This window comes from Cibotium barometz, chromosome 38 (genome assembly GCF_041138505.1).
Source record: "Cibotium barometz isolate CiBa-2024 chromosome 38, ASM4113850v1, whole genome shotgun sequence".
In the NCBI taxonomy this organism is placed as follows: Eukaryota; Viridiplantae; Streptophyta; class Polypodiopsida; order Cyatheales; family Cibotiaceae; genus Cibotium; species Cibotium barometz.
In genome coordinates, this window is record NC_141083.1 from 20,902,215 (window position 1) to 20,916,406 (window position 14,192).

A 14,192-nucleotide genomic window follows, 5' to 3' on the forward strand; every position below is an offset into this window, starting at 1 on the left:
GCACGAAATGGGTAGCTTTTATCAAATGATCAACCATAACATAGATTTTATCCCACCCTCTATTGGTAGGAGACAAGCCAATAATAAAATCCATTGTAGTGTGTGTACACTTACCATCCAGGATTATTAAGGGCTGAAGCAAACCGCTAGGCTTTTGCGTAGGATTCTTGTTGAGTTGACATTACATACATTCGGAGACATTCTTTCACATCTCTCCATTGGCCATTCCAATGAAATCTCTTCCTTATGGCATCATAGGTTTTGAACAAAACCAATTGTCCCGTCATGGGAGAAGAATAGATCTGATCCATAATCTTTTGTTTGAAAGTCAAATGAGGCACAAGATAGTATAAAATAACATTATGCAACAGAAAATGAGGTAAATCATCACAAGTACCATGTTGTAATTTTTTTTTCCATTTGTGATATCTCTTCATCAATCAAACGAATCCTTGTGCACCTTCGTGATAGCCAATAATGAGCATGCCCACACTCTAAAAAGTAAATCCGCATAGTTTTGAAGGGTAGCCAACCACCTTCTTTGCTTAGGTGAGAGATTAGATTATGATAAGAAGTAAATGAGTTCTCTATGATCACTTCTCACAAAGAACTTGCTTCCATAGAGATAGTGATGTCATTTCTTGATTGCATGCAAGATTGCAATATCTCTTGGTCATAAACATGCAACTCCATCTCGTTGTCATCAAGCTTGCGGCTCTCAAATGCAATCACCCCATGATCTTGGTACAACACGGCACCAATCTCTCTTCCACATGCATCCGCTCTTATAGTGAAAGGCTTGGAGAAATCTGAGCATACAAAAATAGGAATCGAAGTAAGCATCTTTTTTAGCTCTTAAGCTCTTATGGGCTACCAAAAGAATGCCTCTTTCTTTAACTTGACCATCTCAATGGAGCCGCTATATGAGCATATTTCTCAGTGAACCTCTGATAGAAAGATAAAGGACCCAAGAATCCCCTCGATTGATGAGACTTGTTAACGAGCCTAGCATTAGGCTTAAGCTCTATCCCATGATCCACATCACGCTTGGGTGGCAAGCACTTAGACATTTGAAAAACATCTTCATGTTTTAGTTTTGTCATTCTCTTATGTGTATTCTTTCTCTCCTTCACATGCTCTTCATCTTTGCAAAACTATAGTGCATACATTTGCCCCATTTTTCAAGCTCTCTTGAGTTTAGTGCCATTAATCAAAATCAACTTTGAGCTACAAAATCCATGCAAAGTGACACTCATTTCTCCATGCATAAAGCTCATGGAGCCTTGCTACAAATTCGTGGAGAAGGACCCAAGAGTGGATAATCAATCGCAACCCAAAACCGTGTCAATTTGGCACCATGTTCAATACTAGAAAGTTTGCTTTGCAAGTGTAATCTTTTGAGAACAATACATCCACATCCTTATAAACCATTGTACAATCCATAGCATCCCCGTTTTCCATTTCAACTTTGCACATTATTACCAAGGCATCCGAGACAATTTAAGATTGCACAATGATAGCATCTCCATTTTCCACTTGAACTTTGTGCATTATTGCCAAGGCATCCGGGTACAATTTAAGATTGCACAATGATTGTCAATTCACAAAAGTATGTGTATTGGAGATTAAGCATAGAGTGGCATCATGCACAAATACATCCGTAGCACATAAAGTAGTGGCTAAACCATTATCTTCATCACAAGGTTTCCATAGAGCATTACCAGGGTCAAATGGAAACTCACCATCTGGCTCTATGTCATTGTTAGCATCCACACATTCAAAGCAATCATCAAATGATTCCACATCCTTGTCAATTTCCTCATCCATCACTTCCGGGAACATCATGTTGATAGTGACATTACGTGCCTTGCATGATTTGACATGGTCCTTGTGCCACTTCTCACCACATTTATAACATAGGCCTTTGTTCCTCAATTCATTGATATGGTCCTCCTTCACAAATTTCCTCTTGTTAGCTCCATTATTGTAAGACTTTCTGTCTCCTTTGTGAAGGCTTGAGAAGTGTTACCAAACTTGAAATTTTGTTTATTGCCATTACCATTACGGACGAAAACTTAGGTAGACTCGGAGTGGTGTGAGAATCCCTCACTTGCCTTGTGGTGGAAGCATTTGAACCAAAGTCCAGCAATCTATTTGACCATGCATTAGCATATATTTCTCTTCATAAATCTCGGCTAAGATCATGGCTTCTTTGAGAGTGGTCGATCATTGAGCTTTGACATCCACTCCAATAGTGTTCAAGCCCTTGATATACTTCACAATTTTGAAATCTTCACTAAACCCTTTCACATGAAGCATAAGCTTGAGAAACTTGTGCGTGTACTCCTTCACACTTGAATATCTTTGTTGGAGATTATCCCACTCACAAACAAGCTTCTTGTCCTTATGCACCTTTGAGGTGGATGCATCTTTCATATCCTCCTTGAAATCATCCCATGTTGTGATTTCGTACACTTGTGATTGGTGATGCCTCCACCAAGCATGAGCATACCCTTGTAAGTACAAGATCGCGTAATAGATCTTGGCCCTTTCACTTCGAGGATTCATCTCGACGTAGAGATCCATCTTGTTGATCCACTCTTCAAAATCTTTGTGAAACGTAGCTTCGCCATTGAACTTGGTAAGCACGATTTTATCTTTCATTCCTCTAAACTCTTCTCGATCCACTTGTTGATTCCCATGAGCATGAACATTGTCATCTTAGCATCTTTCGTAATGATCTTCATATCCATGAAATCTTAAAGTGAAACCTTAATGATAACCATGACTTGTGTTAAGAAGATTGGTATGCATGTTCTTTGCATCACTTAGTAAAGACACATACATCAAATTACTCGTGGGTCCAAGGAAAGAATGCAAGTTCAAATTGTTCTCCTTGTTACCAAATGCAGCTTGACCCATGTCACTAAATATAATGTCTTTAGCTTGCCTTGTGCCTTCGACATTGTTTGATCCACTATGATGTCCACCCAAGTCATAAGAGATTCTTTCCACAAAGGAATCGTGCACTGGAGTAGATCGATGAATGCGTTGCCACACAAGATCTTGATTTTGTGTTATGACAACTCACTCTTCAAATCATTGCAAAGTCCTTTGATTTCTTCTACCATTGGCTTCATAACTATTTCCAACATTCCATGCACTAGAATCATCAATTATGCTATGTCACTATTCATAGCAAGTGCTACATTTGACTTAGGTTTCCTACCATGATTAGCTCTTGAAGAACCAAGGTGGTCACTCTTTTGGCATGACAAGCTAAAATGGAAAACAAACGTGGAAACCTGAAATCTTGTTGAATTTTGGAGATTGTAGATGTACTACAAGAGACTCTAGACACGTACTATTCAAATATGTGAACATCCTCACATGCGAGCTCCCAACCTTGGGATTAATATCCCCATCCTCAATGTTTCATATTCTCCGTATCCTTTAACTCTTGAAGAACCAAGGTGGTCACTCTTGGCATGACAAGCTAAAATGGAAAACAAAATGTAAAAACCTCAAATCTTGTCAAATTTTGAAGATTTTAGGTACTACAAGAGGCTCTAGATACGTACTATTCAAATGTGTTAAAACAATAAGAATCCAACGTGCTTTACTATTCTCTGTTTTGGGGTTCACTGCTGCAATTTAAAATTTGCTCTAAACCCTAAATCTCCCTGAGAACTTACAATAAAAATCATTCATTAATACCCCAATGAGAGAGAGCAACTCACCAATGGTACTTGGAAAGCTCCAATGCTTGAAGAAGGTGAAGATTCAAGCCTTTAAGACAAAAAAAGTGATGCTTGATTTGTAACTGTGTAGCCCCAATGAGAAAGAGCAACTCACTAATGACACTTGGAAAGCTCCAATGCTTGAAGAAGGTGAAGATTCAAACCTTGAAGACAAAAAACATAATGCCTGATTTGCAACTTTGTAGCTCTCCCTCCATTCACCACCAAAATGCAAGGTAAATCACCAAAAAATCTTCAAGCACTTCAAAGAATCCATTGTATGCTTGCTTAGGATGGTTAGGACATGGATTTGCTTAGAAAAATGCGCCGTGAGGCTGTATTTTCATCACCTGCTTTTTTAGGATTTTATGAAGTGTGTGAGATGTATTCTTGGCAAAATTCATCGAGCATCATTTCCAAAGGATGGATCTGTGAGAGCTATTAAAAAATTACAACTTGTACATAGTGATGTATTATTGGCATATATGCTATGAGTTATGCCACATATGCTATGAGTAATGCCACATGTGAACATGGACTAACCAAGGACACTTTTCTCCCTTTGGATTTTCCCCTTGGATATTAGGTGTGAAAGGACACCACTTATTTGATTGTATTATAATATTGTGGAATATACCATGATGCTTAAACACCTGTGACAAACATTCTAACCATATGCTATTAATCATCCATATCAAGCATTGGTTACCCTAATTATCATATATGTGAAGACAGAAGCATAAGGTGAAGATTCAAGCCTTTAAGACAAAAAAAGTGATGCTTGATTTGTAACTGTGTAGCCCCAATGAGAAAGAGCAACTCACTAATGACACTTGGAAAGCTCCAATGCTTGAAGAAGGTGAAGATTCAAACCTTGAAGACAAAAAACATAATGCCTGATTTGCAACTTTGTAGCTCTCCCTCCATTCACCACCAAAATGCAAGGTAAATCACCAAAAAATCTTCAAGCACTTCAAAGAATCCATTGTATGCTTGCTTAGGATGGTTAGGACATGGATTTGCTTAGAAAAATGCGCCGTGAGGCTGTATTTTCATCACCTGCTTTTTTAGGATTTTATGAAGTGTGTAAGATGTATTCTTGGCAAAATTCATCGAGCATCATTTCCAAAGGATGGATCTGTGAGAGCTATTAAAAAATTACAACTTGTACATAGTGATGTATTATTGGCATATATGCTATGAGTTATGCCACATATGCTATGAGTAATGCCACATGTGAACATGGACTAACCAAGGACACTTTTCTCCCTTTGGATTTTCCCCTTGGATATTAGGTGTGAAAGGACACCACTTATTTGATTGTATTATAATATTGTGGAATATACCATGATGCTTAAACACCTGTGACAAACATTCTAACCATATGCTATTAATCATCCATATCAAGCATTGGTTACCCTAATTATCATATATGTGAAGACAGAAGCATAAGGTGATGGATTTCTAGAGTTTCCAAGCACAAAATAAGGGCTAAAAAATACCATGAGAAATATACAAAACTTTTGGATAAATTTTGGAAAAAATGGATCAAGAGCAAGTTTTGATACCAGTACAAGAAGAGCTACAAAGCAAAGAGTACGCATGGATGTAGGTCACCATCTTTGAGCAAAGGGAGGCCAAGAGCACAAAATAAGGGCTTAAAAATACCATGAAAATATACAAAACTTTTGGGTAAATTTTGGAACAAATGGATCAAGAGCAAGCTTTGATACCGGTACAAGACGAGCTATGAAGCAAGGGGACCTTAGGATCTGGTGAATAAGGCAGAATGCAGGCAAACTTCCCTCTAGGAGCAGGCAAAATCCACATCAAAATTATCACAACTCCTACTATATGCCCAAACAGTTTTATCAATCAATCCTAAGAGAGCTACATAACCGTCTAGATACCCATATAACATGAAAAAAAATCCCTGGACAAACAGGGGACCCCATGGGATGGGCAGGGCACCACCACTCACTTAGTCTAGGGAAGGGGTTTGTAACCTTTGGAACTATTATGCATTCAATACACCTTCCCGTCCATGACAACACAAAACTTCACCACTGAATGTATATTCCTTAAATCACGTCAAGAAACAAACACTTCAATTGCCATATAAAGGAGCTAGCAAATAATTCACTTGGAGCAAGATGGAGCCAGTAAGGTGAAGATTATGACATGCACAACAGTTTGTGACTGTCAACTTCTGCTTCACGAAGGAAACATGCGAGGAAAATGCACCATTAGCTTGTACACCCTACAAATTTACAAACCAAGAAAAAATTGTTTTTCTAAAAATCTTGACTTGAACTTCAGGTCTAAAACAAATCCACTGAAAACCATTCCAGGGGGGGATTACTTTTTGCATTAAGACCACCATGCCCGTGAATCCTGCATCTAACAGCTGATGCCTCGACAGTCACCTAAAGTAAAGGTCAGACGTCCTTTGGGGCTTACGCCATGGGACATCCAGGATCATCTTTCAGAAGCAAATCTCAGCTTAATTAAGAAAAAAAACAGCAAATATATAAAAGGTCCTTTAGCAATTTGCAGGGGGGATTCCATCACCCATATTGAAGTAGGGTTCCTAAAGAACAAGCTCAGAAAGGGCGGCAGAGGCTTCAGGGGAGGCCACGTCGTTCAACAGCCAAGCTGGATTACAAATTGTGGACAATAAAAGAATCTCTGCACTAGTAATGCACTCCACACAGTGTATTTCCAGACTGCTTGCATTCAATGTCCAGGGAGTTCAAATTTGATTTCAGATACATTCAAACTAACATCTTAAGAGCATCCATACATTACTTAGATATATTCTGTTAAGCCCACTAAGCACGCCCACACAAAACATTACAAGAATAAGCACTGTAACATAAGAACCAGCCCAAGGGAAAACTCATTAAGACGTACACATACACTTAACTTGGCAGCAAACCAAACATAACAAAACTTGTGGTAAAAGGCTACATCTGGGAATGAAATTCGCAATTAGTGAATGGAATGAAGTCTTCTCTGTGAACACAAACCCCCTAAACTATGCCTCTTAAGAAAGACATGCGACCTCAGGCAGCCGGGACAGCAATGCGCCCTGCAACCTGATCCAAGTCTCGTTGGCCGTTTGAGGTTATCCGTCTTCCCCTGCAATTGGCACACCCACAGTGTGTTAAATGAGTCAAATAATGTATCAACGCTTACCATACACAAAAATACCACTTGAACTCTTTAAGTAAAACCCACCCCTTTGGATCCTTCTCAACAATATCAATCTTTTCAAGTTGCTTGAGCACATCACGAGCTATAGAGCCACTGCTTTTCCCGAAATGGGAAGGCCGGCTCCCGTTGCTCTTTCGGCCACCGTAGATCTTCCTGAATGCCCCTACTCCAACACCTCCACGAAGATAGATTTTCCTGGCCATGGATGCTATAGACAATTTCAAAATAATTTGAACATTAGTCATAAAGAAGCAGCGTTGCCACCAGGCAGCTGAAAAATCTGTGAATTCGACAGACTACATATTCAAATTTAGCTCTGCTTACCAGCTCTGATGTAGTACCAATCAGGGTCGTAGGGAGCAAGTTCCTTGAAAGTCGCAGTCTTCACAATGTCAGACCACGAGGGAATCTCAATCTGCATAACCAAACATTTGTTACAACATTAAACTGATAAATCATGAAGCCTTTGAAAAAGGAATCAAGACATCATAATGCAAAGTTTCCTCAACGCTTTTCCAACAAGCACAGACACCTACAAGCAAGCTCTAAAGATCCTTTCATCTCATCATACGCAGTAGACCTGTTGAGTTGCCATCAAAGAGTTTCCACAACGCTTTTCCGACAAACACAGACACCTACAATCAAACTCTAAAAGATCCTTACATCATACTGCAAAAGACCTGTTGAATAGCAATCAAAGTTCACACCGCTTGCAAAGAAAAATCAGGTTAAGAGAATGTCACTCTCAGAACTCGCACATGAAATGGAGGGGTTAACTTTGCCCTTAAAAATCATCAACCTGTACTCTAAACACTCAGATATTTGATTTCAGTTACTCAAAACAGTGATCAACCATAGCCTGAACTCCTTAGAATGTCTTCTATCTATGAGACACAAAAAATGGTGCATCTTAATGCTTAGACGTGAAACAGAACGGGCAGCAAAAACAAACATAGGCATATGAATTACCCTGACAATGAAGCAGCTTTTAAGAGCTATAAGAGACATGATGCCGCAAACATTTCCAAGGGCCAAGAAGAATACTGACTAGACTCTACTTTGCTCGTAAGTGGTGAGAGAACTTTAGCGATGGAACAAACAGGACAGGTACGACAACTTAAGGAAACACACTATAAGAGCGAGAATCAGACATTGTACTTAAGCTAGCCTAAGAGAATCACGAACTCAAGACATTACAACCTCAGCGCTTGAATCCCTGATTATGGTCAAAAACACCACCTCAGACACTGCATTAATTATGCCGTAGCCAAGAACCACGGATGATGAAAACTTGAACCCTTTAAAAAACTCAGAGCTTCGATACTCTACCGATCGCTTGGAGCAACCAGTGTTTGGAGCCTGAGCCCTATGGATCCAGAAACCCTAAACCTTTCGCGCCAGAATCCTGACCAAAACTCGAAGGAGCTTAAAACGTGTGATCCTCCAAGCTGGAAATCACGTTAAAAATGAATGGTAAACCCCTGGACACAACGCTACCCAGAGATTGTAAAATCCTGGCCATTTTTCTTCCCCCGAGAGCTTAAAACCCTACAGGAAACCCTTGCCAGGACTAAGATCTTGAAACCCTAACTATGGCGACAGAAACTAACCTTGCCAGAGCGCTTGAGGTGGGCAGCGTATGCACGCACAAACTCATGAGAGGAGACGTCCTTCACAGTCTTTGCGGTCGCCATGGCTTCTCTGCACAACGCCAAACGCAGATCGCCTGTGCCACACACAGGAGCTTCAAAGGGAAATCCTTACAGGGGGAAGAGAGACTAATACAAATCAAACCCTAGAGAGTGCATACGTGGTGTGAAGCTTTCACATTTGGGTGGCGGGCAAAGAGCTCCAACTTCCAAGTCTTTCTAATTAAGAGCATGTCTAGTCGCACACAGGAATTTCACCTGGCTACACACACTCACCATACTACTCACCACACACACACTCGAGTACCACAAGGGGGTACCACCTTTCCAAATATTGGCCACTTTGTAGGCAGTGGACAAGTGTGCGAGGCCCACAAGTCAGTTGCTCGATCGGTTGGAGTGAACACCTTGTACAACTTTGGTGGTAGAACTAGGCATCACAAGTTGAGTCGCGATCTTTGATGTCCATGGCAACCATCGTCCCTAATCCAGAGTGTGAGCTTGAAGGGTAAGCATTGCACACATGTTATCATCTCACAGGATCGCCGAAGAGGAAGCACTAAGATGATCGAGCAACGACAGCCTAAGGTGTGTGGATGGCAGCCTATGTGCCCACCTGCACATGAACACACCCTTAGTATGAGGTGTCCCCAAGAGGACTTGAACCCAATACCTCCCATAAAACGTTTAAGACTTATCAACTAGGCTACCACGCGTAACAATAAATAGCTTTTAAGACTCAAGAGGATTGCATTACCTCAAACATTTAAGACGTGCAGCATGAATCTTACTTAGCTTTCCCACACCCGAGTTAACTAGGCTATGGACATTTAATAAAGCATTAAAGGCCAGCACCTTTGCACATTCGTGCACACTAAGAGTTGGTTCACACTGTACTAGCAGACATCTGAGGAGGAGGGAAGGTTCGCGGCCAAGCAGTTCACACCAAGAGCCCACAACATAACATAACGCTACTAATACCCATGGATTTCATCAAATCATTCTAGCCCAAGTGGTAAAGGTGCTTGTCCTCAAGCGATGGGTTCCGGTGGGTTCAAACCCCCACCAATTGTTGTTGCAGGTCAACATTGTCTTCTTGTTGTGCAAAAACGTGGTTGCCAATCTCCATGGAGGGGTTGAGGGCGAATCACATTTTCTATTGCAAGTGTCCAGTTGATGTGGCCCCGGAGACACAAAATAGGGGGTGCCACATCAGACACATGCCCCCTTTTTGTTGGACTTGTAAGATTGATTACCCATTTATTGATAAATGACCGTGACCCCTTCTAATAGAATGTATATTTTGTATACTTCATGAATACTACCATTGGATTGACAAACTTAAATATAGTAGTTTTGGCATAATATTGTAGTGGACCTTGGATAATTAGTAATAATGTAAGACTTTCATGTGTCCATAGGCACTTGTAATCTTTGTTTATAAGAAGAAGTGTAATCTTTGTTTGGAGTAATTTTTTTATTAGTGTGATGTTGTCAAATACAAGTCTTGCTTTCTATTTGGACCTCTTAAACCTAGTTGGTAGTCATTATTCTCGTCATTATTATGGATAAGTTCTAAATTCTTTATTGTTGATAAACTAAATGTTTGTTTGTATTGTAAATTTTAATACACATTCATGTATACCTACTACTACTCTGATGGAAGCTAACTTGAAGCTTGTAAAATGAAGGTTCAAAGTTCATTGACCAACTTATATTAGAAATTTGTTATGTTTTTGTTTTAAAAATATCAAATGGAGTGGATAGCTAGATTGCATATCGCTCACAATTACTTGCAAATAAATTAAGATAATCTCTCAAATAAGAGAATGCAATTACAAGGATCTATAACTTACACACATAAAGTGTGTAGTGTGTAGCTCACAAATAAATTAAGATAAACTCTTAAATAAGAGAATGCAAGTACAAGGATCTATAACTTATATATACGAAGTGTGTAGTGTGTAGCTCACACACAACTACAATTTTATTTTATTTTTTTAACCCACAACATGCTTTGGCCATGAGGCTTGATGCATGTACACACACAAATGTGGGGAGGAGGAATAGAAGGATACATGTATAGAGTAGGTTGTAGAAAAATTAACATGGTTAGGGAGGCTCATAGCAAGTGATGAGCTTAATGACACACTAATCAAGAATAGAAACTTATAATCATACTCCTTGCAAATTCAACTCAAATGAGCATTGGGAGTACATCATTATATAGCCTCTCATGGAAGCATCTAGATCTACCAATCATTCCTTGATTCTCTTAAATCATCCAATGTGGCTTTTTCTATATCATCACTTATGTCACTTGGAATCTACCCTTGACTTTACTCTTGTAATTTTTACATTTGACATTTTCCCATACTATTTTCTACATCCATGTCTCATAAGAAGGCACACTTGGGTCCCCACATGGACCAAGTGGCATGATACATGGTGTAAAGGGATGTAGACACCTAAGGAAAAAGTGCACTTTCAGCATCACTCCTAGGAATGCATGTTTTTCTTGGAGGACTCGAATGTCAAGGAGCCAAGCTGCAAGCAATGGGATTCGATAGGTATGCAGAACACTTGCCTAAATATATAAATCCCGGTATATGTGTGTAGAGTTCCTTGAGAACTACAATCAGGGGGACAAAGACAAGCGAAATGACTCACCCGAATGGCAGCAAAGTCCAGATTACGATTAAAGCAAATTATATCAACGACTTGCCTTTTGATGACATGCTGAAGGAAAGGAAATTTAACACAAATGCCACAGAATATGAGAATATGAAGCTCAACACAAATGGCACAAAATATGCGAACATTAAGGATATCATGGTGTAGAAGAAGGCATGCAAGGCATTAGCCATGATAATGCAAGTAAAGAATGTTGGTAGATACAATAAAGTGGAGTTGAACAAGTTGTAGAAAGTGTATCTCAGTATAAGCAGGACACGACTAGGCATATTACATTTACAAAGAGTTGAACATCTACTATAAGCCCATCAAAGTAAGAAAAAAAACAAAGAACAACCAAAAGAGAAAAAAACCAAAGAACAACCAAAAGTGCCCATGAACAAGCTAGGGCACTATTTTGAAAGCAATGAAATAAACATTGTGAACAAAGAAATGGTGGTTTTGGGATCTAGGATGATGGTGGTGCTAGTGTTAGCATAATCACGAAGGTTTGTTGGAAGGGATGGGGAAGCACACTACTTGTAGACACAAGCCTCGTGTGGCCAAGCTTGCCAATAAGAACACAACTAAACCCTTAGGCATCCCCCTGCAAGATACAAAGAAGGTACAAAGATTAACACCGTTGAGGAGTAAGTTTCTACCACACATTCATGGTGATGGATGTCTAGAGAAGATCCTCTCAGAAGGCCTGGTTCATGATTGGGAGTTTCTTGTGGTGCACAGGAAGTTGACACCTTACTACCCCCACCATAAGCAAACGCCATCCAAATCGAACATCCAAGTCGAAAGCACAAACAAGACGTTTTGCACCCTTCGCACCAAGATGGTAGAGGCATCAAGAAGCGATTCGGAGCACAAGTTACACTCTGCTCTATGGGCCTATTGCACCGTATACAAGGTGGTTGTCAACAACACACCTTTCTATAAGTTACATTCGGGCTTGACGTAATCATGCCTATGGAACACTTGGTTCCAAGCCTTTAAATTGCAACAAGGTATAACCTCAAGGGAAACCCTCTCGCAGAGAGGGTTAGTTGCCTTAAAGCAACTAAGCGAGCAAAGATTGTGATTCGCATACGGATTGATGGTTGAGAAACTATGGTGCAAGCAAGTATGGCTTGATGACAAGTGCATGAAGGTAGGAGTCATGGTACTTATATACAACATCAAGAACACTAAACATAAACTCAAGGTCAGATACATGATACTTATGTACAACATCAAGAACAAACAAAAACTCAAGGTCAGATACATGATACTTATGTACAACATCAAGAACAAACAAAAACTCAAGGTCAGATACATGATACTTATGTACAACATCACGAACACCAAACAAAAACTCAAGGTAGGAGACATGGTACTTATATATAGCGTTAAGAAAACCAAACAAAAACTCAAGATAGGAGACATGGTACTTATGTACTGTGTCAAGAACACCAAACAAAAACTTAAGTATAGAGACCAAGGTCCTTACAGAGTCACCGAAGTTACTCCTTTCAAATTCACCAAAGTTACTCCTCACCATGCAATAAAGATAGAGACCCTGGATGGGGCTAAGATAGAAGGACAATTCAATGGTAAATAACAAGTTGAAATGCTACTATGGACCTCTCACCCAAGACATGCTATATCAAATTCACAAGAAAAACGAGCAAAAACGAGAGGTTAATAGTGAAAAATAGAGGGCATGTGCCTCAAGGAAAACAACCAAAAAGTTCATACACTCCCAAGTATACAGATATTTGTACGTGTAGCCACTCTTCATGATGTTGAGATAGCAACAACAATGGAACTTGCTCGCCTTGAGCTAGAGTTTCCTCTAGAAAGATAATGTCTTATCTTGGGAGACGTGGCCCTTGTAAGGCCACCCACCCCTCACACCATCTGTTGCAACCATCCTTGCAGTAAGGAATTCCCAATCTATGACCATACATACCATCCTTTTAGGTAACCCCTAGTACACAACACTTCTCTCACCTCGACATAACAATCCCTCCAACCCTAGCCAACAGAGATAAAGAACACTCCCCAAGCACCAACCTCAATAGCCTCTTCGGGAGGTCACTAAGAAGGAGTAGGGACCCAAGAGTATCATGGCCAACCAAGGTAGGTTTAATGCCAAAGCAAAGACCTGGTAGCAACCATTTGATTCTACATAGAAAGAAGTAGGGACCTAAGAAGTCACTAAGAAGGAGTAGGGACCCAAGAGTATCCTGGCCAACCAAGGTAGGTTTAATGCCAAAGCAAAGATCTGGTAGCAACCATTTGATTCTACATAGGGAACCCCTACATTTGGGTTCCAAATCAAAGAAAACCATGCCCTGGGCCTCTACAAACACACCCTTGAACATCAAATCCAAGTGGGTGTGGAGACCTGAAGTTGGTGTCACCCCCAAATTCGAAGCAGAAGTGGAGATCGATGGCTTGGCCCTCGCCTCACTTGTCGACCCCACCAACAAAGTAATTGGAAGAAACCATGAATGTTTCACCAAGTTTATTTGATTCTATGTAGGGAACCCCTATATTTGGGTTCCAAGATCAAAGAAAACCACGCCTTGGGCCTCCACAAACACACCCTTGAACATCAAGTCCAAGTGGGTGTGGAGACCCAAAGCTAGAGCCACCTAAAGTCTAAGCAGAAGTGGAGAGCAATGGCTTGAGCAGTGGCTTGCCCTCGATTCACTTGTCGACTCCACCACTAAAGTAATTGGAAGAAACCGTGGATGTTTCACCAAGTCCATGTGTTGCAGTCGCACCCCCATCAATCCAAATCAAAGAAAAGCCACCCATGGTGCCAATCCCCGAGAGATCCTCGTTCACACTCCCTTAGCACTAGGCTCAAAGCGATCACCATGGTCCCACATCACCCTCATGGGCATGCCACATCATC

General features: G+C 40.4%; 1 protein-coding gene across 1 annotated transcript; it reads right to left on the reverse strand.

Annotated features, from left to right (window-relative positions):
* Nucleotides 1–6,611: 6,611 nt before the first annotated feature.
* Nucleotides 6,612–8,753, reverse strand: LOC147616457 (small ribosomal subunit protein eS19z-like). Its single transcript, XM_086777530.1, has 4 exons — nucleotides 8,567–8,753; nucleotides 7,281–7,371; nucleotides 6,981–7,164; nucleotides 6,612–6,881 (listed from the first exon to the last, which is right to left on the reverse strand). The coding sequence occupies exons 1-4, from the start codon at nucleotides 8,648–8,650 to the stop codon at nucleotides 6,806–6,808; spliced, it is 435 nt and encodes a 144-aa protein (XP_086633656.1). The 5' UTR covers nucleotides 8,651–8,753; the 3' UTR covers nucleotides 6,612–6,805.
* Between the last annotated feature and the right edge of the window lie 5,439 nt (nucleotides 8,754–14,192).